Here is a 27,883-nt window from a genome sequence, read left to right as displayed (position 1 = left end):
AAATATTAATTTTCCCAAGCAGGATTGAAATAAATTATTTTAGGTTTCGGTGGGTATCTGATACTGGACTGCCATTCTGTCTGCTTTATTATTATTATTATTATTATTATTATTATTATTATTATTATTATTATTATTATTAATAATAATAATAATAATAATAATAATACATTATATATGAGGGGCACAATACAGCTTCAAAAAATATGGTAATTATTTTTACTCCCCTGTCGGGTCAACACACACAGACACACACACACACAGACACACACAGACTCACACACACACAGACACACACACACACAGACACACACAGACACACATACATACACACACGCGTCAACATTTCTACAATTTCAGTTATTTATTGAAAGTACGTCGCCTTCTTGATCCATTTTAATCCAGCTAGCTACACGTTATAACCAGAATGCTCAGCGAGGTTGTTTATTCGCTAGAGTTATACGCTAGTCTAGCGAGCAAATTAAAAAAAAATGCATCACATTTTTGTTATTTTCGGATCAAGAAAATGTATGCGAGAACCATTTTTTTAAACGGCTGTTTAAACCCTTTATTTTTGTACGATAAGATTCGCATATATATTTTTGTGCGAAATTTCGCTGGAAATGTGTTCGTCTTGTTGATGGAAATAGCTACTCACTGCCGTAAATGCGCTTTTCTTTAAGTTGTTAGCGGAAAATGTCTTTCCATCAAAAATTAACAGACCAATGTACGTATTTTATTTATGTACCTGTATTTATGCACAAACTACAAATCCCATAGCGCTCCACAGCGACACTTGGCAAAGACGTAGGGTGCGTTCACGCCACGCAGACTTTCGTCATTCTGCACAGAATCGGAGCAAGTAGCCAATGGGTGCGCTCACGACACTTTTTTTTGTCGGCTAGATTGCAGACGGGAGTCTGCGCGTGACGTCACGATCTGTGCAGACGGAGCGCGGACAGCTTTGGAAGATGAACAACAGTTCTGAGCAGAACCAAAATGGAGGTGGTGTTGAGAGAAATTCTAATCGCAGAAGAAGAGGATGCAGTCGAAGTGCCCTTTGAGCTCCACCAGCTTCATTTACAGCATGATCAGAAAATATATAGTAGAAACTGTCCCTGCTGTAAGTATAAAGAGATAATATAAACGTGTTTTGTGATGTGAGACAAATTAACGAGTATTATAACGGCAGGATTAGACAGTACTGTATTTTGATCTGGGACAAAAATAGTTCAAATACTTGCACATAGGGTCACATATCTCACTTCAACTACCTGTTATTAAAGCTGATTTATTCTCCTTAATTCAAAATAGGTTATTCCCTGTCCCGATAGCCTTTCATCAATACCCAATTACACCTGCTGAAAATAACAGAGCGGTTTTAGGTTTTCAACCATTTAGCATTACTTTATTTTATTACATGTTTAAACCTTTAAAATAAATATCTTAATATTTGAAAAGTATAACTGTGGAAAAAGAGTCAAATCATGTATAAGATGATTAATGACATGACTCGAAGGCGATTCACACCCCCTGACTAGGTGGCAGTAGCACATGGAGTGGGGATTGTATCTGGTTGTCTACACACTTCTTTTAGCCAACGCTCGTCTGTTGTTTTGCGCCGCGGCTGCTCCAGCGCAGGACAGGACCTCTTGAGAAGCTGCGCGGCTGTGCAGACTTTTAAGCCCGTGGATGCATGACCTGGTGACGTCTTTTCCGGCTGAGTTCACGCAGACGATGAGTTTGGACAGGTTTTCCGCAAAATCTTCGTATCGTGAACTTTCGAAGCTCCCCACCTGCCTGTGTAAGCTTGTATCTCTTGATTCCTTCAACCAAACCCTAAGTTTCCTGCGACAGTGGACACTTGCCTGGATTTGTGACTAAAAACATGGCGGAGTGTACTGGAGAGCGATGGAGGAGCAAACTGCCGGCCCATGCTCTGTTTACAAAGCTTCGTGAAAACCTGGAGTTTGAGCCTCGCGGGAACGGCAGGAAACCGGCGAAGAATCTCACGTTCTGCTTAGACGGGGACCTGTTTGTGTGGGACGGAGCGGAGAGTGCGTTTTACACCACAAATCTGCGCCAGCTTAACAGTACAGACTTGGTTCCCGAGCAGTATCAGGTTAGCTGACGTTTTGTTTTGTTGTTCTACAAAACATCTTCATTGAAATTTCTAATATATATATATATATATATATATATATATATATATATATATACATACACACACACACAACCAAACACACCTATATCTATCTATCTATCTATCTATCTATCTATATATATTCGCTCAAAGAGCCAGCTGCCCAATATATATATATATATAGATAGATAGATAGATAGATAGTCTCCCCTGATTCTTCTTTATTATAGGCTAAATAAATTAATTTCTTTCAGCCTGTCATCATAGCTTATTCCTGTGAGTGCTTGGGTTAGTCACTCATTCTTGTGAGTGCTTGGGTTAGTCTGGCTCTAGCGAAAGCTTATGTTAAATACTGTAATGTTAATACCGGGCTTCATTACAATTATATATAAGACCACAAGTGCAAAATATGACGGCATTCCTCAAGGCATTTCCCACTGCCTGTTGTAACTGTTTGCTTTGCATTTGCAGACCCTGCTGTGCATCAACCCGCCCCTGTTCGAAGTGCACCAGGTTCTGCTTAGCCCCACGCAGTACCACGTGGCTCTGCTTGGGCAGAAAGGAGTGAGTGTGCTGGAACTACCCCAGCGCTGGGGCAAGAGGTCTGAGTTTGAAGGAGGGCGCTGCACAGTCAACTGCAAGTATGCACTCCTCCTTGTTCTCTACTGTATCTGAAAACCCTGTCCCCCTGTTTCCTTGCAGTGTTACCCACGGTGTAGAGTGGAGAGCTTCTTACCGTATTCATAACAGGCGCCTGGACGTATACTTGGGGGCACACTGTTTTCTGAGAGAATGCTGTTTATCCTTTAGTTTCATATATAAACCCTTGCGCCTCCAGCACAAACATAGTTGAAGATAAGTGTAAATGCAAGACGTGGGCGCCGAGATGTTTATTAATGTGCTTTAGAACTGAAGGACAAGAAAATGTATGAAAAAGAGGAGATCATTCAGCCCATCCAAGCTGGTCTGGTTCCTAGTAGCTGATTAATCTCAAAGGTTTGTCAAGTCGGGTCTTAAAGGATCCACGTGATCCTGCCTCAACAACATGACTAGGTAACCCATTCCATCCCCTCACACTCTGTGTAAGAAGTGTCTTAAGTCTATCTCCACTCACTTTATGTCCTGGTTTCTGGACTGCACTTAATGTATTGGTGTGGGGTAACAATGTCAACTCCTTTTAAGATTTAAAGACTTCAGTCATATCCCCTCTAATTCTTCTTTGTTCTAGGCTGAATAGATTCAGTTCTTTCAGCTTATCTTGATGGCTTTACTATACAGCAGTATTAGCATGCTTTTTTGGTATTGGCTGTTTCTTGATGACATTGGCAGGGTGGTGCAGATACTAAAAGTAACCAAAATTGAAGGAACAAAAGAAAACCTGAAACAATTAGTGTCAGAGCTTTTGTGATCTTAATTCTTAGTCTTCTACTTTAGTTCTGAGTTGTTCTTATTACAGTTACTTACATACTGAAAAAGGACATGTGTATGAAATCATTGTGATTTGTCTGTGTTAAGGATACCTAAGTTCAAGAGCTGCTCTACAGCCCTGATTGCCTGCCATAGACTTAACGTGGGTTAGACTAGCCACTCAGAATTATTCAAATATCATAGAATGGGGGGACAGTAAAAAAGAAAATGTCATGTCAAGTACCGTTGAAAAGCAACGCATTGATTTTCATCAATTTTGGTGGATCTCAACGGGCTCCGTGATCCACCAGTAAGCTATGACCAACAATTATTAGCGGGATTTAATATAATAGTGTCCAATACGTAAGAGAGCAATAATAAAACAAAACAACCATCACAACAAAAGCGTAACAAATGCGCAATCAAAGCATTCTTTATATTAAGCATAGGTATAAAACAGAAACTTACCGACATTTTTCATCTGAGTCTTGAACCCTGGTGTAGGCAGGGCGCGACGCAAACTTTTTTTTAAGCACATGTGCGCCTAACTTAAATTTAGGCGCGCACTGAATTTTAGGGGCACACACACACACTCTCACACAAAAAATAAGATTTTGCTCACATTTATTGTTCAATATCTACAAATCCTTTTTTTCCTTCCTTTCTTACATAACACTTGTGCAGTTCAATACTTTTGCATCAACAAAATTATAATGGACAACTTTTTTTCCGACTTTAAATGATTTTGAACTGCCTGGTAGCATCGTCCTCTGAATGTGCTACTTGCCTGTTCATGGTATGTGTGTTAAAGAGTGAAAGAGGATATTCTAGCACAAGTTATTGAGAGTATGAGAATCAGGGGAAATGATGTCTATAACATGATTGTAACACATGTACTCGTGCTGGACTCCAGGCCTCTTCGCTGCTAGCTGCTACTCCCTCTGTGTTTCAGGACTATCCCAGTAGCTGAGCGTTTCTTCACCAGCTCTGGGTCTCTGACGTTGAGACAAGCTGCCTGGTACCCCAGTGAGACTGAAGAGCTGCACTTAGTGCTGCTTACCTCTGACAACTCCCTCTGGTAAGAGCCGGCTGGGATTCATTCCTATCGGAGTTCTTGTGAAGAAAATTAATGGCAAACAGTTGGAAGGTTTCTTATTTTAATTTGTCTCTTTTTGGCAGAAATATATATTTAAAAAAATATACACCCAGGAAGAGTCATTGTCAAAACAGTACATTCAGAATTGTTTTTCCTACAAGGACTCAAAACTCCCAGAATCCTGATGCATCCCTTCAACGGGAAGTGCAGCATGAGTGCGTTCACCAGTTAATGTTATATCTTGTTACAATTGTAAGTCGCCCTCGATAAGGTGTCTGCTAAGAAATAAAAAATAATAATAATAGTGTGCCTCTTTCATATAGGAAAAGATCTAAAGTGATGGAATACATATTAGATACGATTTCCTGGGATTGGTTAGGTATATGTATTTAACTGCAATAGGTCCTGAATCCTGCTCCTTGTTGTTTTGCTGTCTCCTCAGGTGCTACAGTCTGAAGGAGCCACAGACCCCAGCAAGGAGCCTCTCTCTCTCTCAGCCTGAAGAGGAGAGTGCTGTCCGGACAAGAGGGTGCGTGAGGGGCCTTTCATCTCATAGGGGCCCGCGTGCTGCTCTCTGAAAGCACAATATACTTTGCTCCCAAAAATAAAGGGATCTTCATTAGGGGTGTAGCGATACAGTAATGTCGCAATACAACATGTGTCACGATACACATCCTGATGGGGTACTTCTATGATGCATAATAAGATTAAATAGTCATTTAATAGGGGGACCATTTTGTATGAAAGTGAAATTGGGAGGTCTGAAGTCATACATTTGGTGAACTACAGGGAGTTCTGTTGTGCTTTTGGTCTTGTATCTTGGATTGTTACACCCCTTATATTCATAGAGATTCAGAGGAGACTTGAATAAGCAGACACAAATGTGTTTACAGTTATTGGATTTACATTTTAGTTTTCTTAATGCTTAAGCCCTGCCCTCAGTCATAAAACCAAGGTCTTATTGTAAGTGACTCTGCAGCAGCAGTTGTGATGCATAATTCATCCCCTCATCTCTGTAATTCGCTTTGGATAAAAGCGTCTGCTAAATGATTAATGAATGTATCTCAGGGGCTGATTATTCCAACTCCTTGCACTGGGCCAATTTAATAATGTATCTAAACAAGGGCAGTTCTGAAATTAAGTGAAAATTTCAAGCCCTGCACAGGTGTTCTACTTTTATGTAAGGAAATTTGATTGAAACCACCACTGCTTTTAAACAAATCTGTATTTTCGAACTGAATCTTGTTCAAGTGAGTTCTGATGTCGTCGTGTTGGGTTTGTTTCAGGCGGTCCTATGCAGCTTCACTGGGGGAGATCGCTGTAGCATTTGACTTTGGCCCCAGGCTCCCGGCCCCCAAGCAGCTCCTGGGTCAGCGAGCGAGGGAGGACGTGCTGGCGTACCCCCTCTACATCCTCTACGAGAATGGAGAGACCTTCCTCAGCTATGTCAGCCTGGCACAAAGGTCAGCTCCACTACAAAACTAGCCACAGGGACAAGGATCTGGGCGTATAGATAGGGATGGCCACGTGTAATCGTTTATTACAATAATCAATTCGAAAATTACTAATCGTATAATATATCTTGTATAGCAAGTAGGGCTATCAGTTAGTCACAGTTAACTTCTGCGATTAACGCATACATTTCCTGAGGTTAATTCTTTTAACAGGCTAATCACACTCTTGTCTTGTCCCTCTTAGCACACTGTAATTCATTTCCTGTGGCACCATTTTAGTGCATGCCAGGGTTGATTGAGTGCAGTCATCTTTAAAATATGAAATGTGTAGCAAAGCACTCAAACTGAAGGACTGAATGGGACGTTTATTTTTTAAAAACTTTCTGATGGTTCATTGGATAGAAAGAGGGTTACTTGTATCTACTGTCAAAGTGAGTTCCAGCTACACAGAAGTGCATCTAGTATGCTGTACCACCTGCGTGCTAAACATGCTTTCACTTCTCAAAATACACTTTAGTAGTTTTTTCGCTACAGACAACAATACAACGACAAATGAGACCTGTCACTCTACTCAACGCACACAGATCACACCACTTTCAAATACACAATTCAATTAGCAATCAACATTCTGAGAATTGGTATAGTTCAGGCACCTGTATAAAGACTTAACTCAGGGACAAAGAAGTTAGAAATAATCTCAATTAGTACAAAGTGCCCAGTTTACATTTAGGCAATACAAATAGGCACTAATAACCCAACACCATATGTCAGACAATTCAATCCCCACACCATTCTTCAATTAATTTAGAAACCCTACAGAGTACACTAGAATGTGACCTATTGCAACAAGAAGAACAAATAATTAAATAAACACATTAAATAATCCTTTTCCAGATTAAGGCCCTTTGGTGTTAAGGTGTCCAAAAAGTGAATCCAATATGATTAACATCTCCACCTCTTTTATTCACACCAACTTATTCAATGCCAAAATAAAAAAGTCAATAATATTATGTTCCCCGCTGGATAAAATGATCAGATACAGGTGAAGATCCATCTATCGACCCTGCTCGTTCTGACCCCTGACGCCTCTAGCAGAGGACATGAAGAACACGCTCATCTGTTGAAACGCTTTCTGATTTCCATGCTCTGCACTAGCCATAGTCCTTTTTTAAATGTAGAAAAGTAAATGTTATTTTGTCACATCTGTTACCACATTTCTTTAATCCGTTCTTCCATTTCTTTACCGTCTGAAAAATGAACCATTATAGTTACAAGTTACTGAAATGTAATCGGGTTACAGTAAGACGTTACAGTAATGTGTTACTCCCCAACACGGATTCTAACCACCCTGTCTTTTTTAATTGGGTGGGGGTTAGTATTAAATTTTTCCGGTGTGTCCCACTGTATTGTCAAGGTGCTTGTGTAGTTGTGTGTAACACTGGGGTTCTGTGTGCTCTTTGCACAGTGGAGGGAGTCTGGGGAAGCCTGTGGGCCCCCTGCCCATGCACCCTGCGGCGGAGGATAACTACGGCTACGACGCCTGCGCAGTGCTGTGCCTGCCCTGCGTGCCCAACATCCTGGTGATCGCCACTGAGAGCGGCACTCTGTATCACTGTGTGGTGCTGGAGGGGGAGGAGGAGGAAGACCCTGCAGTGAGTACCAAGGGACACAGCTGGCATGGACTGCTGCTTATAGTAATTGTAGCCAACAAAGTAATTGCATAAGGCTTACCTGTTTATAGGCCTCAAATGTTCAGTTTTGAAATAAACATGTTATAGCAAACATGTAATTTTATTTTAAAGAAAAGTAGCACTACTTTCAAGAAAGATCTCAGTTACTAAGCCTTATTCACAGGATATCTGATGCACTTGTACTTCCTGGGTCATTTTACCTCTGCCTTCTGGGTCATGTTACTGGCTAAAAGCAGGGCTGTCGGTTAGGGAAGCAGTTTATTGGGTTATTACAGGAAAGAAGCTGTTGGGGACAGTTTCATCCACTAGGTGACCAAGGAATGCAAAACTAACCAAAAAGCATGGATGCAAACAGAGATGTATTTAGCCGAGTGTAGTGTCAGAGATGATGCTTTAAAATAGAAATGCATGATTACTTGAAAGTGTAACATTTTAACACCTAAACTGACATGTAGGGCTAAATAGTGCCCAGCAAGTGGTAATGTTGAGCCCTCTATAAACTACTAGTCTAGTCGGCCAGGGTGTCCTCGGCTCACCGCGCACCAGCGACCCCTGTAGTTTGGCCAGGCGCCTGTGGGCTTGCCTGTAAGCTGCCCAGACCTGCGTTGTCCTCCGACGCTGTAGCTCTGAGGTGGCTGCATGGTGGGTCTGCAGTGTGTAAAGAAGCGGTTGGCTGACGGCACACGCTTTGGAGGACAGCGTGTGTTTGTCTTCGCCGCGCCTGAGTCAGCGCAGGGGTTGTAGCGGTGAGCTGAGCCTAAAAATAACTGGCTATTCCAAATTGGGAGAAAAAAATGATAACAATTGGCGGCTACTAAATAAAAAAAAATAAATAAATAAAAAAAGTTAGTTCCTATGCATACATACATACATACATACATACATACATACATATGCCTACCCAATTGGATTTTGCATCGCATTGGCATAGGGCATGATCTCCTGATATACTCCTAATGTACAAACGAGAGGAGGCCTTTCAGCCCATCTGTGCTCATCCAGCTTCTAGTTGCTGATTGATCTCGGCTCTTAAAAGAATTTTACGCAGTCAGCATTGATCAAACACAATTTAATTCGACAAGTTAAAATGTGCATTAATAGCTTAAAAATAAAATACTATTAAAACATCAAATTCACCTTTACTAAATGTCTGCATCTTTCATATAGGAAATGAGAGATCTAAGAACGATGGCAACACACATTAGGTCAGATTCACTGGAATTATGTATGTGTCTCTGAACTTCTAGTGGTAATGACCAACAAGGAGGCCTGTCTTCTTTTCCCCCTGTAACCCGGGCTCCTGTCCCCTCAGCTCAGTGATCGCTGGCCCCAGGGTGCGTTGCCGGTGCCCTCTCTCTGTCTTCTTTTCCCCCTGTAACCCGGGCTCCTCTCCCCTCAGCTCAGTGATCGCTGGCCCCAGGGTGCGTTGCCGGTGCCCTCTCTCTGTCTTCTTTTCCCCCTGTAACCCGGGCTCCTCTCCCCTCAGCTCAGTGATCGCTGGCCCCAGGGTGCGGTGCCGGTGCCCTCTCTCTATGTCTACGAATGTGTCGAGCTCGAGCTCACTCTCAAACTGGCAGCCAGCGAGGATGGAGAGGAGCCTCTAGAGTCAGACTTCACCTGCCCAATCAGACTGCACCGAGGTAGGTGGACTCCGCCCCACAAGCATTTGTTAGTATTTTGATATAGTCAGCTTAACCTCTGAACTGCCTAAATCCAGCTCTCCTATGATTCTGAGCAGGACACAGAAGCTCTCACTTATCAGCTTGGCAAACATTGCTGCTTTGTTCTCAGGCATGTCAGAGAGTGAAGTTTACAAATTCACCATCAGGAAATCAGACCCCCAGATGCTGCTTCATATAAATCAAGCATTTTGAATTAAGATTTAACCAATAAATAAAAATGTTTTCCTAATTTAAATTTAAGGTAAATCTGCTGCGTACTGAAATTACACAGTATTTGAAACACTGTTTTTATTTATAATAAATCATTCCGAATAAGCTCATTGCAATTATTCAAATAGCTTGTGTTAAAGTATGTACAAGTTTAATTGTAGTAGATAGCGCGCTGCTCTGGTGTGACATGCAGACACACAGAGAGACACACAGGTCTGTGCCGTGCACTGCTGTTCCAGTTTTGCTCTGTAACTGCTCATTGCACCAAGCCCCACCTGAAGATCAGCGTGAATGTATGCCCTGGCACTGTTTCAACAGTGATTCTCCTCCGCTGAGTTCATGGCAGTGTTTGAAGTTCTGACTGACTCTCTCTCCTGTCTGTTCCAGACCCGCTGTGCCAGACTAGGTACCACTGCACCCACGAGGCCGGCGTTCACAGTGTGGGCCTGACCTGGTTCAGTAAACTGCACAAATTCCTTCAGTCAGGTTGGTTATTAACCCATCAACTACATAAGAGCATCTCCTACACTTTGAATACCTGCCCCAACACGTTCCACTTCAGAGGTCTGGTGACGTGGCAGAGATATTCCAAAAAGATACTGCCTCCTAAAATAAGAGACATTGACAGCCCTTTAGGTTGATTTCCTGGCTAGTGTAGAGCCCTTTGAGTCACCCCTGCATTCTGTTCATTCTTTTGGGCACCACTGTATGATTCAGTATCAAACTCCCAAGATATATATGTTTTGGAGAGTTGATACAGTGAGGGAATTGGACATTCTAAATTGCATGGGGAGAAATCGAGGTAAAATAATAATAAAAAGAAACTCACACTGCACACTGTCCTCTCCTCCCTGCTTGTTCCTAGATGAAGACGACAAGGACGGTTTGCAGGAGCTGGCAGCCGAGCAGCGCTGCATCGTGGAGCACATCCTCTGCACCCGGCCGCTGACCTGCAGGTAGGGAGGAAACAAGGGTCTCTGCCTGGCAGGGCTATGACGCCCCTCACTTAAAAACAGTATGTCCTCTAACATGAACAGTAACTGTGTTCATGTTAGGGAACTAAATATACAAGGATCTTCTCTGTACTGGGTTGAATCTTTTGGATAAACCTGTGCTCTGATGCTGTCATGAATATGGTCTCCTTTTACTCCTTGAACTGTCTACCTAAACAGTCTACCTTCAGAGTATTTGAAATCTAAATGTTGCTTTGATGGTAAACGTTGTGTAACTTGTTGAATGTGTTGTAATGGAGGTGTTAACTAGTGCTAACTACCCAAACATCCTACCTTAGTAGCACTACACTGCCCCAATGTTTTTTGTGTTGCTTGCACGCTTATAGCTTATGAATGCCATGCTGGTTTGATTTGAACACCTATAAAGGCAGATTGTTAACACAAAGCTTTCCCAAAGCACTAAAGCCTATAGATCTGTGCACCTTGGGTTTGCTGTTGCACTAGAAGCTCCTGTACTTTGTGTTCTCTGTGAAGAAGCTAACCCTACCCCTCCCCCCGCCCCCAGCGCGGCTGCCCCTGTTCAAGGCTTTTGGATCTTCTCAGACCTGTCTCTCGGAGCCACCATGATCTGCATCACCAGCAGCTCCGACTGCATCACCCAGCCACTGCTGTGAGTCACTGTCCAGTCAAGGGCTTCCAATACATCACTGGGGAGTTCTTTCTTTTTTGTTTAGATTTTGAGGCGTGTGAAGAATCCTATAAGAAGTCTCACCTTTTCCAGTACTTATTTGACTGGGCTTCATTGAAAACATGAAACCAGAAAAATGAGAAAATAAGCTTTACGTTTTCAATGGCGTGATGCGTTTTTAATACAATTATTTGGAAGTTTATGACATTGCTGTTGTTCATTTGTGAAATTATGGGATTCCAGTATGGCAAATGTATTTTCTCTGCTTTTAAAAGTGCTACAATTGATCTTGTTTCTAGGCAATCCAGCTTTAAACACCTGTTTCTCAAGTTCTGAATACAATATCCTGAACATGTTTAAAACAGCCTTTCATATTAAGATTTTTAATTTGAACCTTTTATTACACTACTGTTATCCTTGATCAAACAGGAGAAGTTTTTTAAATGTATTTAATTTAATAGAATTCTTATTATGTACCCTAACCTATTAGAACCACCTTTTTACATTCTTCTGTCCTGGTAGACATGTGACTCTGTCTCTGATTTTGCAGGAGCGCGACCCGCCCCCCCTGCTCTGCTCTCGTCCTGGCTTGGAGTTCGGCAGCTCCCCACTGCGCGGCTTTGCAGAGGACTCCTTTGAGCAGCACATCCGCAACATTCTGCAGCGTGGCTCTGCCAATCCCCTATTGCTCAGGCAGGTTTCATTCAAGCCCCCTTCCAGTTTCCAGCTCCTCAATCCTGTCCTGACATTCAGTCTCTCTCAAGCAGACTGATCATGTTGTGGTGCCTTGTGATTACGTTAGGAACGCTCACCAATCCTGCACACAGTACTGGGTTTCAGAACTCAATTAAAGTGATTGTAGCTAACAATATATTTCCATCAATCTTACATTGTGTGCACTTCCATTTGTTACACAGGTCTCAAATGTCCAATTAGAAAGAAACACATGATTTTAGTAAACATGTTTATTATTATTATTTTAAAATATATGGTACCACACTAAAGAAATCTCTGTTTGCAACCTTTGAGTTAGTGTTGCACTTACCTGGAGGTCCTCACCCCATCCAGTGGCTTCCTTCCTGTCATTAACCAACCAGCTACTTCACCTGTTGACATGCCTTCACCCAGTATCACACAGAATACACTGCTAAGGTGAAATGACCGAGTGTATCGGATATGAGAATAAGGCATAGAAACTAAGAACTTTCTTAGCCTAAAGTAGATTTTTGCTGTAACAATAGTTTCTTTCAAAAATTTGAGACCTAAGTGCAAAAGAGATACAATTTGTGGAATTATTTTATTAGCTGCAATTATTTTAAAGGCTTGTATTCTCCACCAGCTGTGTTTCTGTTGTAGTAATGGCCCTATCTGGGGTTCTGATAGGTGAGCAGTTTATCCCATAATGAAACGATTGTATTTTTCAGGTCTGGTAATAAGGATGTCTCCCCTCCCCCACCAGAGTGTTTGCAGCTGCTGAGCCGTGCGACCCAGGTGTTCCGTGACGAGTACATTCTGAAACAAGACCTGGCCCGGGAGGAGATCCAGCGCAGGTACCACCCCTCATGCACCTAGCCCCTCGTCCCAGCGCAGGTACCACCCCTCATGCACCTAGCCCCTCGTCCCAGCGCAGGTACCACCCCTCATGCACCTAGCCTCTCGTCCCAGCGCAGGTACCACCCCTCATGCACCTAGCCCCTCGTCCCAGCGCAGGTACCACCCCTCATGCACCGAGCCCCTCGTCCCAGCGCAGGTACCACCCCTCATGCACCTAGCCCCTCGTCCCAGCGCAGGTACCACCCCTCATGCACCTAGCCCCTCGTCCCAGCGCAGGTACCACCCCTCATGCACCTAGTTCCTCATCCCAGCACAGGTACCACCCCTCATGCACCTAGTTCCTCATCCCAGCACAGGTACCACCCCTCATGCACCTAGCTCCTCATCCCAGCACAGGTACCACCCCTCATGCACCTAGCTCCTCATCCCAGCACAGGTACCACCCCTCATGCACCTAGCTCCTCATCCCAGCACAGGTACCACCCCTCATGCACCTAGCCCCTCACCCAGCGCAGGTACCACCCCTCATGCACCTAGCCCCTTGTCCCAGGATTAAAGGAGTGAGCTATAAAGATGGGTTCAAGGAAATGCATTTATTTAGCCTAGAACAAAGAAGACTTAAGGGGGGACTTGATTGAAGTCGTTCCAAAGTTACAGTACAGGAACAGAGGACACAGTGAGGTGGGTATGGAATGGGTTTCCTGCCATGTTGTTGATGCTAAACAGTAGTAGTAATAATAATAATAATAATAATAATAATAATAATAATAATAATAAAAAAAAAATAATAAAAAAATAATAATAAAAATAATAAAAATAATAAAAAAAAAACAACAAATGTAAATAAAACAATTGAAGAAAACAAGAAATTAATAATGATGATAATACACAAAAACATCAAAAAAATAAGTAAATAAGAGTCAAACTATTTTGTTTGTGAGTCGGGGTAAAAAGGCTAAAATATAAATCTTAATTTAAAAATATTGACCGACGCAGCATCTCTAATTGAAAAGGGCAATGAGTTCCACAATCTGGGGGCATTATAACTGAATGCACTTTCTCCTTTCCTTTTCAATGTTGCATTTGGGAGGCACAAAAGGCCAGCGGAGGTTTGTATGGGACGAATACTCTCTTAGATAATCCGGTGCCAAGCCATTTAGTGCTTTATATGTCAATAGTACGATTTTGAAATCAATTCTAAAATGCACTGGAAGCCAGCGCAGTGAGGCCAACACAGAAATTATATGAACCTGTTTCTTTGTACTAGTGAGAACCCAAGCAGCTGCATTGTGAACAAGCTGCAAGCATGATACTGCATGACCTGGAAGCCCAGAAAATGAAGCATTGCAGTCGTGAAGTGTAGGAAACAAAAGCATGAATTAACTTCTCAGCATCAGACAAAGAAAGAAAAGACCTAGGGTTAGCGATGTTTCGCAGATAATAAAAATACATTTTTGTACTTTTTTTAATATGCGCCTCCAAATTCAAATCAGATTCAACTATAACTCCAAAATTTTTCACATCAGACTTTATATTAGAGGTCAGGTTGCCCAAATCTATTTAAGGAATCTGCAAGCTCTTGTTGTTGCAGAGAACTTAACCGCAAAACTTCTGTCTTATCTGAGTTAAATTGCAAGAAATTGAGACGTCAAATTACATCAGCAACACACTCTAGTATGGCTGAACTTGCAGTGATGTCACCAGATTTCATAGAAATCTAAAGTTATTTGTCGTCGGCATTACAGTCGAAATGTGTAAGTTTATTGTCCTGTTCTACAGATGAGTATTGATGTTTGTATGTATAACAGCACTTGTCTCTCTGTCACTAATGCGTTTGTCTGTCCCTCTGCAGGGTGAAGCTGCTGTGTGGACAGAAAGACAAGCAACTGGAAGACATGGCACACTGCAGAGAGGAGAGGTGAGTGCAGTAGTCCCTGGCTAATACAGACACCATTATGCCAGAACTTGATTAAAAGAGGTCAAGTAAACTCTACAGAGTTTAAATTAACTGCAATCGATTGGGTGGAAAAACGGAGAGAAGCTTTCACAAATACTGATGGACTACACTGGTTTGAAACGCAAGATGTGGACCACAATATTTAAAATTCCAAATTTTCTACGTATTTTAAAAATGATTAATTTCTGTAAAGTGTGTGCAGTATACATAAACTACTGTATACTTAAACTATCGCTTCATTGTGATTAAACATGTCCTTGCTCATTCTTCTTCTATACTAGTCGCACACACTGTTGATATATGTCATGCTCATACACTTTCTCGTCACACTTGAGAGCCCTGACTCTGAGCTAGTAGGCGTGGCGAGGGATGGATGTTACGGACATACTTGTTTATTTTTGGGGTGACGGTTTTGAAATGTCTACTTTTCTGTAGGTTTTATCAAAATGACCTTTGTGAATTATGTTCAGAATCACTTTTCTCCATTACTTCTGTCACTCCCTCTCATCCCCTCTTGCGCTCTCTCTCTCTCGCACAGGAAGAGCCTGAGAGAGATGGCAGAACGGCTGGCTGATAAGTATGAGGACTCCAAGTATCGACAGGAAGTCATCATGAACAGGTACAGTCAAGACTAAGATGAGTGATTGGCTTTGCTGATTGCTCTGCATTTTACCCTCATAAATGTGGCTCAGGATTGCCCAGGACAGCACTACACTGAGTACTGTATAAATGTGGCTCAGGACTGCCCAAGACAGCACTACACTGAGTACTGTATAAATGTGGATCAGGCCTGCCCAGGACAGCACTACACTGAGTACTGTATAAATGTGGCTCAGGACAGCACTACACAGTACTGTATAAATTTGGCTTAGGACAGCACTACACAGTACTGTATAAATGTGGCTTAGGACAGCACTACACAGTACTGTATAAATGTGGCTCTTGGCACTCACCACTTGGGGAAACCCTTTTTATTTTTTGGTTTAAATGGACAACAAATGCTCCACCCAGTCATTCAGCATTGGTAGTAAATGGATCATATTTACATTACTAGTGCACGTGTGAGACGGGTTGCTCATTAAAATCTTTTCAGGGCTACTGAGTGAGGTTATCTGGCAACAAACTCCCCGAATACTTCCTACTTACCTGCCTGCCCCTACCTACCTACAGCAAACCAGAATGCCCTCTGTATTTAGGAGGGTGACATATTTGACTATTTCCAGAACAGACACAGTAGTTATTTAATATGGTTGTTTCCTGAGACTTGTGGACTATAGTGGTGTTCAAGTTCTCTCAGGCTCTCCTCCTGCAGCAAGCAGAGCGACCTGCTACACTGCATGTCCCCTGCAGCGAGCAGAGCGACCTGCTACACTGCATGTCCCCTGCAGCGAGCAGAGCGACCTGCTACACTGCATGTCCCCTGCAGCGAGCAGAGCGACCTGCTACACTGCATGTCCCCTGCAGCGAGCAGAGCGACCTGCTACACTGCATGTCCCCTGCAGCGAGCAGAGCGACCTGCTACACTCCATGTCCCCTGCAGCGAGCAGAGCGGCCTGCTACACTGCATGTCCCCTGCAGCGAGCAGAGCGGCCTGCTACACCGCACGCCTCCTCCCGCAGCGAGCAGAGCGGCCTGCTACACCGCACGCCTCCTCCCGCAGCGAGCAGAGCGGCCTGCTACACCGCACGCCTCCTCCCGCAGCGAGCAGAGCGGCCTGCTACACCGCACGCCTCCTCCCGCAGCGAGCAGAGCGGCCTGCTACACCGCACGCCTCCTCCCGCAGCGAGCAGAGCGGCCTGCTACACCGCACGCCTCCTCCCGCAGCGAGCAGAGCGGCCTGCTACACCGCACGCCTCCTCCCGCAGCGAGCAGAGCGGCCTGCTACACCGCACGCCTCCTCCCGCAGCGAGCAGAGCGGCCTGCTACACCGCACGCCTCCTCCCGCAGCGAGCAGAGCGGCCTGCTACACCGCACGCCTCCTCCCGCAGCGAGCAGAGCGGCCTGCTACACCGCACGCCTCCTCCCGCAGCGAGCAGAGCGGCCTGCTACACCGCACGCCTCCTCCCGCAGCGAGCAGAGCGGCCTGCTACACCGCACGCCTCCTCCCGCAGCGAGCAGAGCGGCCTGCTACACCGCACGCCTCCTCCCGCAGCGAGCAGAGCGGCCTGCTACACCGCACGCCTCCTCCCGCAACGAGCAGAGCGGCCTGCTACACTGCATGTCCCCTGCAGCGAGCAGAGCGACCTGCTACACTACACGCTTCCTCCTGCAGCGAGCAGAGCGACCTGCTACACTGCATGTCCCCTGCAGTGAGCAGAACGACCTGCTACACCGCACGTCTCCTCCCGCGACCTGCTACACCACACACTTTCTCCCGCAGCGAGCAGAGTGACCTGCTACACCGCACGTCTCCTCCCGCGGCGAGCAGAGCGACCTGCTACACCGCACGTCTCCTCCCGCGGCGAGCAGAGCGACCTGCTACACCACACACTTTCTCCCGCAGCGAGCAGAGCGACCTGCTACACCGCACGCCTCCTCCCGCAACGAGCAGAGCGGCCTGCTACACCGCACGCCTCCTCCCGCAGCGAGCAGAGCGGTCTGCTACACCGCACGCCTCCTCCCGCAACGAGCAGAGCGGTCTGCTACACCGCACGCCTCCTCCCGCAGCGAGCAGAGCGACCTGCTACACCGCACGCCTCCTCCCGCAGCGAGCAGAGCGGCCTGCTACACCGCACGTCCCCTGCAGCGAGCAGAGCGACCTGCTACACCGCCCGCCTCCTCCCGCAGCGAGCAGAGCGGCCTGCTACACCGCCCGCCTCCTCCCGCAGCGAGCAGAGCGGCCTGCTTCACCGCCCGCCTCCTCCCGCAGCGAGCAGAGCGGCCTGCTACACCGCACGCCTCCTCCCGCAGCGAGCAGAGCGGCCTGTTACACCGCACGCCTCCTCTCGCAGCGAGCAGAGCGGCCTGCTACACCGCACGCCTCCTCCCGCAGCGAGCAGAGCGACCTGCTACACCGCACGCCTCCTCCCGCAGCGAGCAGAGCGACCTGCTACACCGCACGCCTCCTCCCGCAGCGAGCAGAGCGACCTGCTACACTGCATGCCCCCTGCAGTGAGCAAAACGACCTGCTACACCACATGCTTCCTCCCGCAGCGAGCAGAGCGACCTGCTACACCACACGCTTCCTCCTGCAGCGAGCAGAGCGACCTGTTACACCGCACGTCCCCTGCAGCGAGCAGAGCGACCTGCTACACCGCACGTCTTCTCCCGCAGCGAGCAGAGCGGCCTGCTACACCGCCCGCCTCCTCCCGCAGCGAGCAGAGCGGCCTGCTACACCGCATGCCTCCTCCCGCAGCGAGCAGAGCGGCCTGCTACACCGCACGCCTCCTCCCGCAGCGAGCAGAGCGGCCTGCTACACTGCATGTCCCCTGCAGTGAGCAGAACGACCTGCTACACCGCACGCCTCCTCCCGCAGCGAGCAGAGCGACCTGCTACACCGCACGCCTCCTCCCGCAGCGAGCAGAGCGGCCTGCTACACTGCATGTCCCCTGCAGCGAGCAGAGCGGCCTGCTACACCGCACGCCTCCTCCCGCAGCGAGCAGAGCGACCTGCTACACCGCACGCCTCCTCCCGCAGCGAGCAGAGCGACCTGCTACACCGCACGCCTCCTCCCGCAGCGAGCAGAGCGACCTGCTACACTGCATGCCCCCTGCAGTGAGCAAAACGACCTGCTACACCACATGCTTCCTCCCGCAGCGAGCAGAGCGACCTGCTACACCACACGCTTCCTCCTGCAGCGAGCAGAGCGACCTGTTACACCGCACGTCCCCTGCAGCGAGCAGAGCGACCTGCTACACCGCACGTCTTCTCCCGCAGCGAGCAGAGCGGCCTGCTACACCGCCCGCCTCCTCCCGCAGCGAGCAGAGCGGCCTGCTACACCGCACGCCTCCTCCCGCAGCGAGCAGAGCGGCCTGCTACACCGCACGCCTCCTCCCGCAGCGAGCAGAGCGGCCTGCTACACTGCATGTCCCCTGCAGTGAGCAGAGCGACTTGCTACACCGCACGTCCCCTGCAGCGAGCAGAGCGACCTGCTACACCGCACATCTCCTCCTGCAGCGAGCAGAGCGACCTGCTACACTGCATGTCCCCTGCAGCGAGCAGAGCGACCTGCTACACTACACGCTTCCTCCTGCAGCGAGCAGAGCGACATGCTACACTGCATGTCCCCTGCAGTGAGCAAAACGACCTGCTACACCACATGCTTCCTCCCGCAGCGAGCAGAGCGACCTGCTACACCGCACGTCTCCTCCCGCAGCGAGCAGAGCGGCCTGCTACACCGCCCGCCTCCTCCCGCAGCGAGCAGAGCGACCTGCTACACTGCATGTCCCCTGCAGTGAGCAGAACGACCTGCTACACCGCACGTCTCCTCCCGCGGCGAGCAGAGCGACCTGCTACACCACACACTTTCTCCCGCAGCGAGCAGAGCGACCTGCTACACCACACACTTTCTCCCGCAGCGAGCAGAGCGACCTGCTACACCACACACTTTCTCCCGCAGCGAGCAGAGTGACCTGCTACACCGCACGTCTCCTCCCGCGGCGAGCAGAGCGACCTGCTACACCGCACGTCTCCTCCCGCGGCGAGCAGAGCGACCTGCTACACCACACACTTTCTCCCGCAGCGAGCAGAGCGACCTGCTACACCGCACATCTCCTCCTGCAGCGAGCAGAGCGACCTGCTACACTGCATGTCCCCTGCAGCGAGCAAAACGACCTGCTACACCACATGCTTCCTCCCGCAGCGAGCAGAGCGACCTGCTACACCGCACATCTCCTCCTGCAGCGAGCAGAGCGACATGCTACACTGCATGTCCCCTGCAGTGAGCAAAACGACCTGCTACACCACATGCTTCCTCCCGCAGCGAGCAGAGCGACCTGCTACACCGCACGTCTCCTCCCGCAGCGAGCAGAGCGGCCTGCTACACCGCCCGCCTCCTCCCGCAGCGAGCAGAGCGGCCTGCTACACCGCATGCCTCCTCCCGCAACGAGCAGAGCGGCCTGCTACACCGCATGCCTCCTCCCGCAACGAGCAGAGCGGCCTGCTACACCGCACGCCTCCTCCCGCAGCGAGCAGAGCGGCCTGCTACACCGCATGTCCCCTGCAGCGAGCAGAGCGACCTGCTACACCGCACGTCCCCTGCAGCGAGCAGAGCGACCTGCTACACTGCATGTCCCCTGCAGCGAGCAGAGCGACCTGCTACACTACACGCTTCCTCCTGCAGCGAGCAGAGCGACCTGCTACACTGCATGTCCCCTGCAGTGAGCAGAACGACCTGCTACACCGCACGTCTCCTCCCGCGACCTGCTACACCACACACTTTCTCCCGCAGCGAGCAGAGTGACCTGCTACACCGCACGTCTCCTCCCGCGGCGAGCAGAGCGACCTGCTACACCGCACGTCTCCTCCCGCGGCGAGCAGAGCGACCTGCTACACCACACACTTTCTCCCGCAGCGAGCAGAGTGACCTGCTACACCGCACGCCTCCTCCCGCAACGAGCAGAGCGGCCTGCTACACCGCACGCCTCCTCCCGCAGCGAGCAGAGCGGCCTGCTACACCGCACGCCTCCTCCCGCAGCGAGCAGAGCGGCCTGCTACACCGCACGCCTCCTCCCGCAACGAGCAGAGCGGCCTGCTACACTGCATGTCCCCTGCAGCGAGCAGAGCGACCTGCTACACTACACGCTTCCTCCTGCAGCGAGCAGAGCGACCTGCTACACTGCATGTCCCCTGCAGTGAGCAGAACGACCTGCTACACCGCACGTCTCCTCCCGCGACCTGCTACACCACACACTTTCTCCCGCAGCGAGCAGAGTGACCTGCTACACCGCACGTCTCCTCCCGCGGCGAGCAGAGCGACCTGCTACACCGCACGTCTCCTCCCGCGGCGAGCAGAGCGACCTGCTACACCACACACTTTCTCCCGCAGCGAGCAGAGCGACCTGCTACACCGCACGCCTCCTCCCGCAACGAGCAGAGCGGCCTGCTACACCGCACGCCTCCTCCCGCAGCGAGCAGAGCGGTCTGCTACACCGCACGCCTCCTCCCGCAACGAGCAGAGCGGTCTGCTACACCGCACGCCTCCTCCCGCAGCGAGCAGAGCGACCTGCTACACCGCACGCCTCCTCCCGCAGCGAGCAGAGCGGCCTGCTACACCGCACGTCCCCTGCAGCGAGCAGAGCGACCTGCTACACCGCACGCCTCCTCCCGCAGCGAGCAGAGCGACCTGCTACACCACACGCTTCCTCCTGAAGCGAGCAGAGCGACCTGTTACACCGCACGTCCCCTGCAGCGAGCAGAGCGGCCTGCTACACCGCCCGCCTCCTCCCGCAGCGAGCAGAGCGGCCTGCTACACCGCCCGCCTCCTCCCGCAGCGAGCAGAGCGGCCTGCTTCACCGCCCGCCTCCTCCCGCAGCGAGCAGAGCGGCCTGCTACACCGCCCGCCTCCTCCCGCAGCGAGCAGAGCGGCCTGCTACACCGCACGCCTCCTCCCGCAACGAGCAGAGCGGCCTGCTACACCGCACGCCTCCTCCCGCAGCGAGCAGAGCGGCCTGCTACACCGCACGCCTCCTCCCGCAGCGAGCAGAGCGGCCTGTTACACCGCACGCCTCCTCTCGCAGCGAGCAGAGCGGCCTGCTACACCGCACGCCTCCTCCCGCAGCGAGCAGAGCGGCCTGCTACACCGCACGCCTCCTCCCGCAGCGAGCAGAGCGACCTGCTACACCGCACGCCTCCTCCCGCAGCGAGCAGAGCGACCTGCTACACCGCACGCCTCCTCCCGCAGCGAGCAGAGCGACCTGCTACACCGCACGCCTCCTCCCGCAGCGAGCAGAGCGACCTGCTACACCGCACGCCTCCTCCCGCAGCGAGCAGAGCGACCTGCTACACTGCATGTCCCCTGCAGTGAGCAAAACGACCTGCTACACCACATGCTTCCTCCCGCAGCGAGCAGAGCGACCTGCTACACCACACGCTTCCTCCTGCAGCGAGCAGAGCGACCTGTTACACCGCACGTCCCCTGCAGCGAGCAGAGCGACCTGCTACACCGCACGTCTTCTCCCGCAGCGAGCAGAGCGGCCTGCTACACCGCATGCCTCCTCCCGCAGCGAGCAGAGCGGCCTGCTACACCGCATGCCTCCTCCCGCAGCGAGCAGAGCGGCCTGCTACACCGCACGCCTCCTCCCGCAGCGAGCAGAGCGGCCTGCTACACTGCATGTCCCCTGCAGTGAGCAGAACGACCTGCTACACCGCACGCCTCCTCCCGCAGCGAGCAGAGCGGCCTGCTACACCGCATGTCCCCTGCAGCGAGCAGAGCGACTTGCTACACCGCACGTCCCCTGCAGCGAGCAGAGCGACCTGCTACACCGCACATCTCCTCCTGCAGCGAGCAGAGCGACCTGCTACACTGCATGTCCCCTGCAGCGAGCAGAGCGACCTGCTACACTACACGCTTCCTCCTGCAGCGAGCAGAGCGACCTGCTACACTGCATGTCCCCTGCAGTGAGCAGAACGACCTGCTACACCGCACGTCTCCTCCCGCGGCGAGCAGAGCGACCTGCTACACCACACACTTTCTCCCGCAGCGAGCAGTGACCTGCTACACCGCACGTCCCCTCCCGCGGCGAGCAGAGCGACCTGCTACACCGCATGTCTCCTCCCGCGGCGAGCAGAGCGACCTGCTACACCACACACTTTCTCCCGCAGCGAGCAGAGTGACCTGCTACACCGCACGCCTCCTCCCGCAACGAGCAGAGCGGCCTGCTACACCGCACGCCTCCTCCCGCAGCGAGCAGAGCGGCCTGCTACACCGCACGCCTCCTCCCGCAGCGAGCAGAGTGGCCTGCTACACCGCACGCCTCCTCCCGCAACGAGCAGAGCGGCCTGCTACACCGCACGCCTCCTCCCGCAGCGAGCAGAGCGACCTGCTACACCGCACGCCTCCTCCCGCAGCGAGCAGAGCGGCCTGCTACACCGCACGTCCCCTGCAGCGAGCAGAGCTACCGTCCTGTCTCCCTCCTACCCTTCCTCTCCAAAACCCTCGAGCGGACTGTACACCGCCAGCTCTCTGCTTTCCTGTCCAACCACTCTCTGCTTGACCCTCTCCAATCTGGCTTCCGCTCTGCTCACTCCACTGAAACCGCCCTCCTGTCTGTCACCAACTCACTTAAGTGTGCCCGAGCTGCCTCTCTCTCCTCTGTCCTAATTCTCCTCGACCTCTCTGCTGCCTTTGACACTGTTGATCACTCTATTCTACTATCATCTCTTGCTGACCTGGGGATCTCTGGCACTGCTCTGGCCTGGTTCTCCTCCTACCTCTCCAACTGCACTTACCAGGTAACCTGGCGTGGAGCAACCTCCACACCTCACCCTCTCTTAACTGGAGTCCCCCAAGGGTCAGTCTTGGGTCCTCTCCTGTTCTCTCTCTACACCCGCTCCCTGGGCCCCCTCATCGCATCCTATGGTTTCTCATACCATTTCTATGCTGATGATGCTCAGATTTTCCTCTCCTTCCCCACCTCTGACTCCACCATCTCCTCCCGTATCTCTACCTGTCTGTCTGCTATTTCCTCCTGGATGCACTCGCATCACCTCAAACTCAACCTCTCTAAATCTGACCTCCTTTTCTTTCCCTCCTCCTCCCCCTCCTCTGATCTCTCTATCTCTGTTCCTCTGGAATCTACCACACTCTCTCCCTCTTCCTCCGCTAAGAACCTTGGAGTCACCCTGGACCCCTGCCTCTCTTATTCCCAGCACATCTCCACTCTGGCACGCACTTGCCGATTCTTCCTGAGCAACATCCGAAGAATCCGACCCTTCCTCACCAACTATGCTACCCAGCTCCTGGTCCAGGCCCTGGTACTCTCCCGCCCAGACTACTGCAACTCCCTCCTGGCTGGCCTCCCTGCGTCTGCCACCCGTCCGCTCCAGCTCATCCAGAACTCTGCTGCTCGCCTGGTGTTCTCTCTACCTCGCTTCGCCCACGCTACTCCACTACTCCGCTCGCTCCACTGGCTCCCAATCACCGCTCGCATCCAGTTCAAGACTCTTGTACTAGCCTACAGATGCCTTGACCAGACTGCACCCAGCTACCTCCAGACCCTCATCTCTCCCTACACCCCCACTCGACCTCTCCGCTCCGCCTGCACTAGAAGACTGGCTCTACCTCCGCTACGCTCCCCTGCCTCCCGAGCCCGCTCCTTCTCCACCCTTGCTCCGCAGTGGTGGAACGACCTTCCTACAGATGTCAGGACTGCCCAGTCCCTGACCACATTCCGGCGCCTCCTTAAGACTCACCTCTTCAAACAGCACCTGTAGAACTCCTCTGTTGTATCCTGGGACACTATCACTCTTCATTTAAATATGCTTTATTTTGCTCTTATCTGCCCCCTATCTTACTGCATTTAATCCTGTACTTCAGAATATTGTAATCTGCCAAGTGTTTAACCTGTAGTATTTTGTACTTAATCATATCCTGATGTAACTTTCACTATTATCTGCTGTATTATTGAATTGTGGTTTGTCACACTTGAAAAAATTATTGTATTTCTTGCTCTTATTGTATGACTTGTATTGTAACACTTGAATGTATTTGTATTTGCTTGCGATTGTAAGTCGCCCTGGATAAGGGCGTCTGCTAAGAAATAAATAATAATAATAATACACCGCACATCTCCTCCTGCAGCGAGCAGAGCGACCTGCTACACTGCATGTCCCCTGCAGCGAGCAGAGCGACCTGCTACACTACACGCTTCCTCCTGCAGCGAGCAGAGTGACCTGCTACACCGCACGTCTCCTCCCGCGGCGAGCAGAGCGACCTGCTACACTGCACGTCTCCTCCCGCGGCAAGCAGAGCGACCTGCTACACCACACACTTTCTCCCGCAGCGAGCAGAGCGGCCTGCTACACCGCACGTCTCCTCCCGCAGCGAGCAGAGCGGCCTGCTACACCGCACGTCTCCTCCCGCAGCAAGCAGAGCGGCCTGCTACACCGCACGCCTCCTCCCGCGGCGAGCAGAGCAACCTGCTACACCGCACGTCTCCTCCCGCGGCGAGCAGAGCGACCTGCTACACCGCACGTCTCCTCCCGCAGCGAGCAGAGCGGCCGGCTCACGAATGCTGTTACAGCTATAAACCCGGTTTTGGTGTTACTTAATGTATAATGTAAAAATGATATTCTACATAACTAAAGTTAACAACTAGAGTACGAATACCATATAATAAATAATAAAAGAAAACTTTACAAAGTTGTCATTTGTTATCATAGGAAATCGCATATGTATTGCTAACTGCTTTACTGCCTGTCTGTGCCCACTCTAGGATGAAGCAGATCTTGGGTAGTTTCCGCTCGCAGCTGCCTGTGCTGTCAGACAGTGAGAAGGACATGAGGAAAGAACTGCTGACCATCAACGACCAGCTCCGTCACCTAGGCAACAGCATCAAGCAGGTACCCCTCAGAGAGACCACAGGGACTTTCAGTCTTTAAAGAACATCCTTAAAGACCCGTCCTCACTACATAACTGATCTCGATAATTACAAAACAGACTTTGTTTAAACAAAACAAATTTTGGTCCCTTTAATTGTATTTCAAACAGAACTGACAAATTACGTGAATTATCCTCTACCCTACTTTTTAACTCGCATTTCATTTTTGCAGTCGCCTAATTTAATGTTTTGATTTTGTTATTTTCCCCACTAGTTTAACAGAGATGTCCTGATAGGTTTTTTTTTTAAGCATAAAAATGAATATCTAGTGCGGAGTGTACACTGATAGCAAGTCCTTCAGGCGCCTGCTCTGAGTATATCGGCAAACATATCACAAAGCATTGTGGGATATTGGAGGATACACAGTACAGTTCTCAAGTACAGTATTAAATGCTGCGTAATGTGGATACTAACTGTATTTGGCACTTAAGACGGTTTAAAAGGCAACTAATATGGTTTAATGGCATAGTGGACAAGGCCAAAGTTTGAAGAACCCACGGCAGCAGATTTAGAAATATAACACTGTGAGGTCCCCGAGTGGCTCACCTGGTCGAAGCACAGCCGCGCGGGGATTCCAAAGGGAGCATCGCGTTGTCTCTGGCTCTCCTGAGGGTGAGGGACTTGTTCTACTCATCGCACTACAACGAACCCTACTGACCAGGCACCCAATGAGCTCAGGCGGACACCTGCAGGGCTGGCCTTTGTCCTCCCAGAGGCGGGTAGCTCGCTGACATCTGCTCTCGAGTTCCTGGATGTAAAAGAAGCTGGATCGGTCGTGGGATTGGAGGACTCCCACTGAACCTTTGGATCTCGTTGTGTGGGGAATTGCTGCTGAGGAGAGAAAAATAATAGGACATCCCAGATTGGGGAGAAAATCAAGGGGTAAAATAATTGGGCACACTAAATAAATAAAAAAAAAATATATATAATGCTGCGCTACGGACAGAACGGGACACAGCAAAGGCAGTGCCTTTCTTATAAATAGTGCAGGGAGTTCTGGAACACTAAATTTAAGGTCTTGCTTGCTTGTAAAACGCTTTTACAAGTTATAAGAGTCACAAATTGACATAGTAACAACCATACATACTAGAAAATGTACAAGCGCAGGACTGGTTTCACAGCATACATGAGAGCTGACTGTTCTGAGGGTATTCAGTGTGGGATTGTACAGTGATGGGTGTTTCCTCCGCCTGCAGGTCAATATGAAGAAAGAATACCAGCAGAAACAGATGGAGAAGGGGGTGTCTCTCCCTAAAGCTAATCTGTCTCTCACTGCACACCAGAGGACGTGTGTCTTCGGCATTCTCAAGGAGGAGTAAGTATTGAGTGTTGTACTGGGGGGGAGCCTTCACATATTTAGGGTGGTGACAGGGTGTGTGTCCTGTCAGTGGAAACACCCTCCAGCTACACCTCACCCAGACCGGCCAGCTCAGCACCCTGCTTTCTGTACTGCGTTTAAAGTATTGGTTAGGGTTAACTTTGTCAACTCTTTTTAAGATTTTCAAGACTTCAATCAAGCTCTCCCCTAATTAGTCTTTATTCTAGGCTAAATAGATTGAGTTCCCTCCCTCATTCCTATAAGACTTTACAGATTAGTCTGGCTTTGTTGGACTCCCTCCAGGGCTACAATATCCTTTTTGGTACTGTGGTGACCATGTGCTAATTCTGGGTCCTCGTCTTTGGCAACACAGTAGTTTATTAGTTGTATGCAAGAGCACTTGATGTATGAGTTCAGACGGTGTTTGTGTTGGTTTGGCAGGGGAGAGCACATCGCTGAGATGATGAAGCAGATCAAGGACATCAAGAACCACTTCAGCTTCTGAGAAGAGCCCTGGGTTCAGACTGCGCTCCGAACCAGCACTCGGAACCCTTTCTGAACCCTGCAGGATTATTTGTAACATTTGAAATGCAACTTGTCGTGCAATTTTTTTGATGGTTAGCAATTGGCTTTTTAACTTTTCAATATTTGTAGTACTTGAGTTTCTTTGGTCTCTAAATTAAGTTGCAGTTTATATGTAACTGAGAACAAAAGGCTCTTATATCTCAAAACTAAAGAAACTTAATTGATAGTTATAAAATTAAACAGACAATTCAACAAGGTAACTTTATAACTACCAAGGATAAAATTATGCTTCTAAGCTTACAAGGTAAAAAAAAAATGTAAGTCTACCTTTTTGTTTGAAGTTATTTGTGTACGTCTGAATCGCCTGTACTTGTACATACTTTGTGTATTCATCTAGTGGGAGAATAAACACCTTTTGTAAGGAAGTGGTTTTATTTAATACTTTGCACTGTCAGCTTGCTCAACAGTGATGCCATGTTGTTTTAATCGCATTGAAACATTCATAAATTTTATAGGCTCAGTTGTGGTGAGTGCCAGATAATATTTGCTGGTAAAAGGCGTTTAGAAGTTATGAGAGTCACAAGTTTACATTGTAACAACCTAGCAGTGGTTACTACCATTGTGTGATTTAAGGCAGGAACATCCAGCTGCTGAACTAGCACTCAGT

At 49.3% G+C, this 27,883-nt stretch overlaps 1 protein-coding gene across 1 annotated transcript; it reads left to right on the top strand.

Annotated features, from left to right (window-relative positions):
* Positions 1-945: 945 nt before the first annotated feature.
* Positions 946-27,641, top strand: LOC117430893 (nucleoporin 88-like). The gene is made up of 18 exons (XM_059000957.1): positions 946-1,123; positions 1,637-2,122; positions 2,615-2,784; positions 4,503-4,628; positions 5,089-5,175; positions 5,933-6,109; positions 7,566-7,752; positions 9,278-9,431; positions 10,071-10,169; positions 10,549-10,639; positions 11,202-11,306; positions 11,875-12,017; positions 12,784-12,874; positions 14,731-14,796; positions 15,374-15,454; positions 25,209-25,335; positions 26,570-26,688; positions 27,133-27,641. The coding sequence occupies exons 2-18, from the start codon at positions 1,889-1,891 to the stop codon at positions 27,194-27,196; spliced, it is 2,121 nt and encodes a 706-aa protein (XP_058856940.1). The 5' UTR covers positions 946-1,123; positions 1,637-1,888; the 3' UTR covers positions 27,197-27,641.
* The last annotated feature ends 242 nt before the right edge of the window (positions 27,642-27,883 follow it).

This window comes from Acipenser ruthenus, chromosome 26 (assembly GCF_902713425.1).
Source record: "Acipenser ruthenus chromosome 26, fAciRut3.2 maternal haplotype, whole genome shotgun sequence".
Taxonomy (NCBI): domain Eukaryota; kingdom Metazoa; phylum Chordata; class Actinopteri; order Acipenseriformes; family Acipenseridae; genus Acipenser; species Acipenser ruthenus.
The sequence above is the reverse complement of the archived record's forward strand: the minus strand, read 5'-3'. Positions and strand labels throughout refer to the sequence as shown.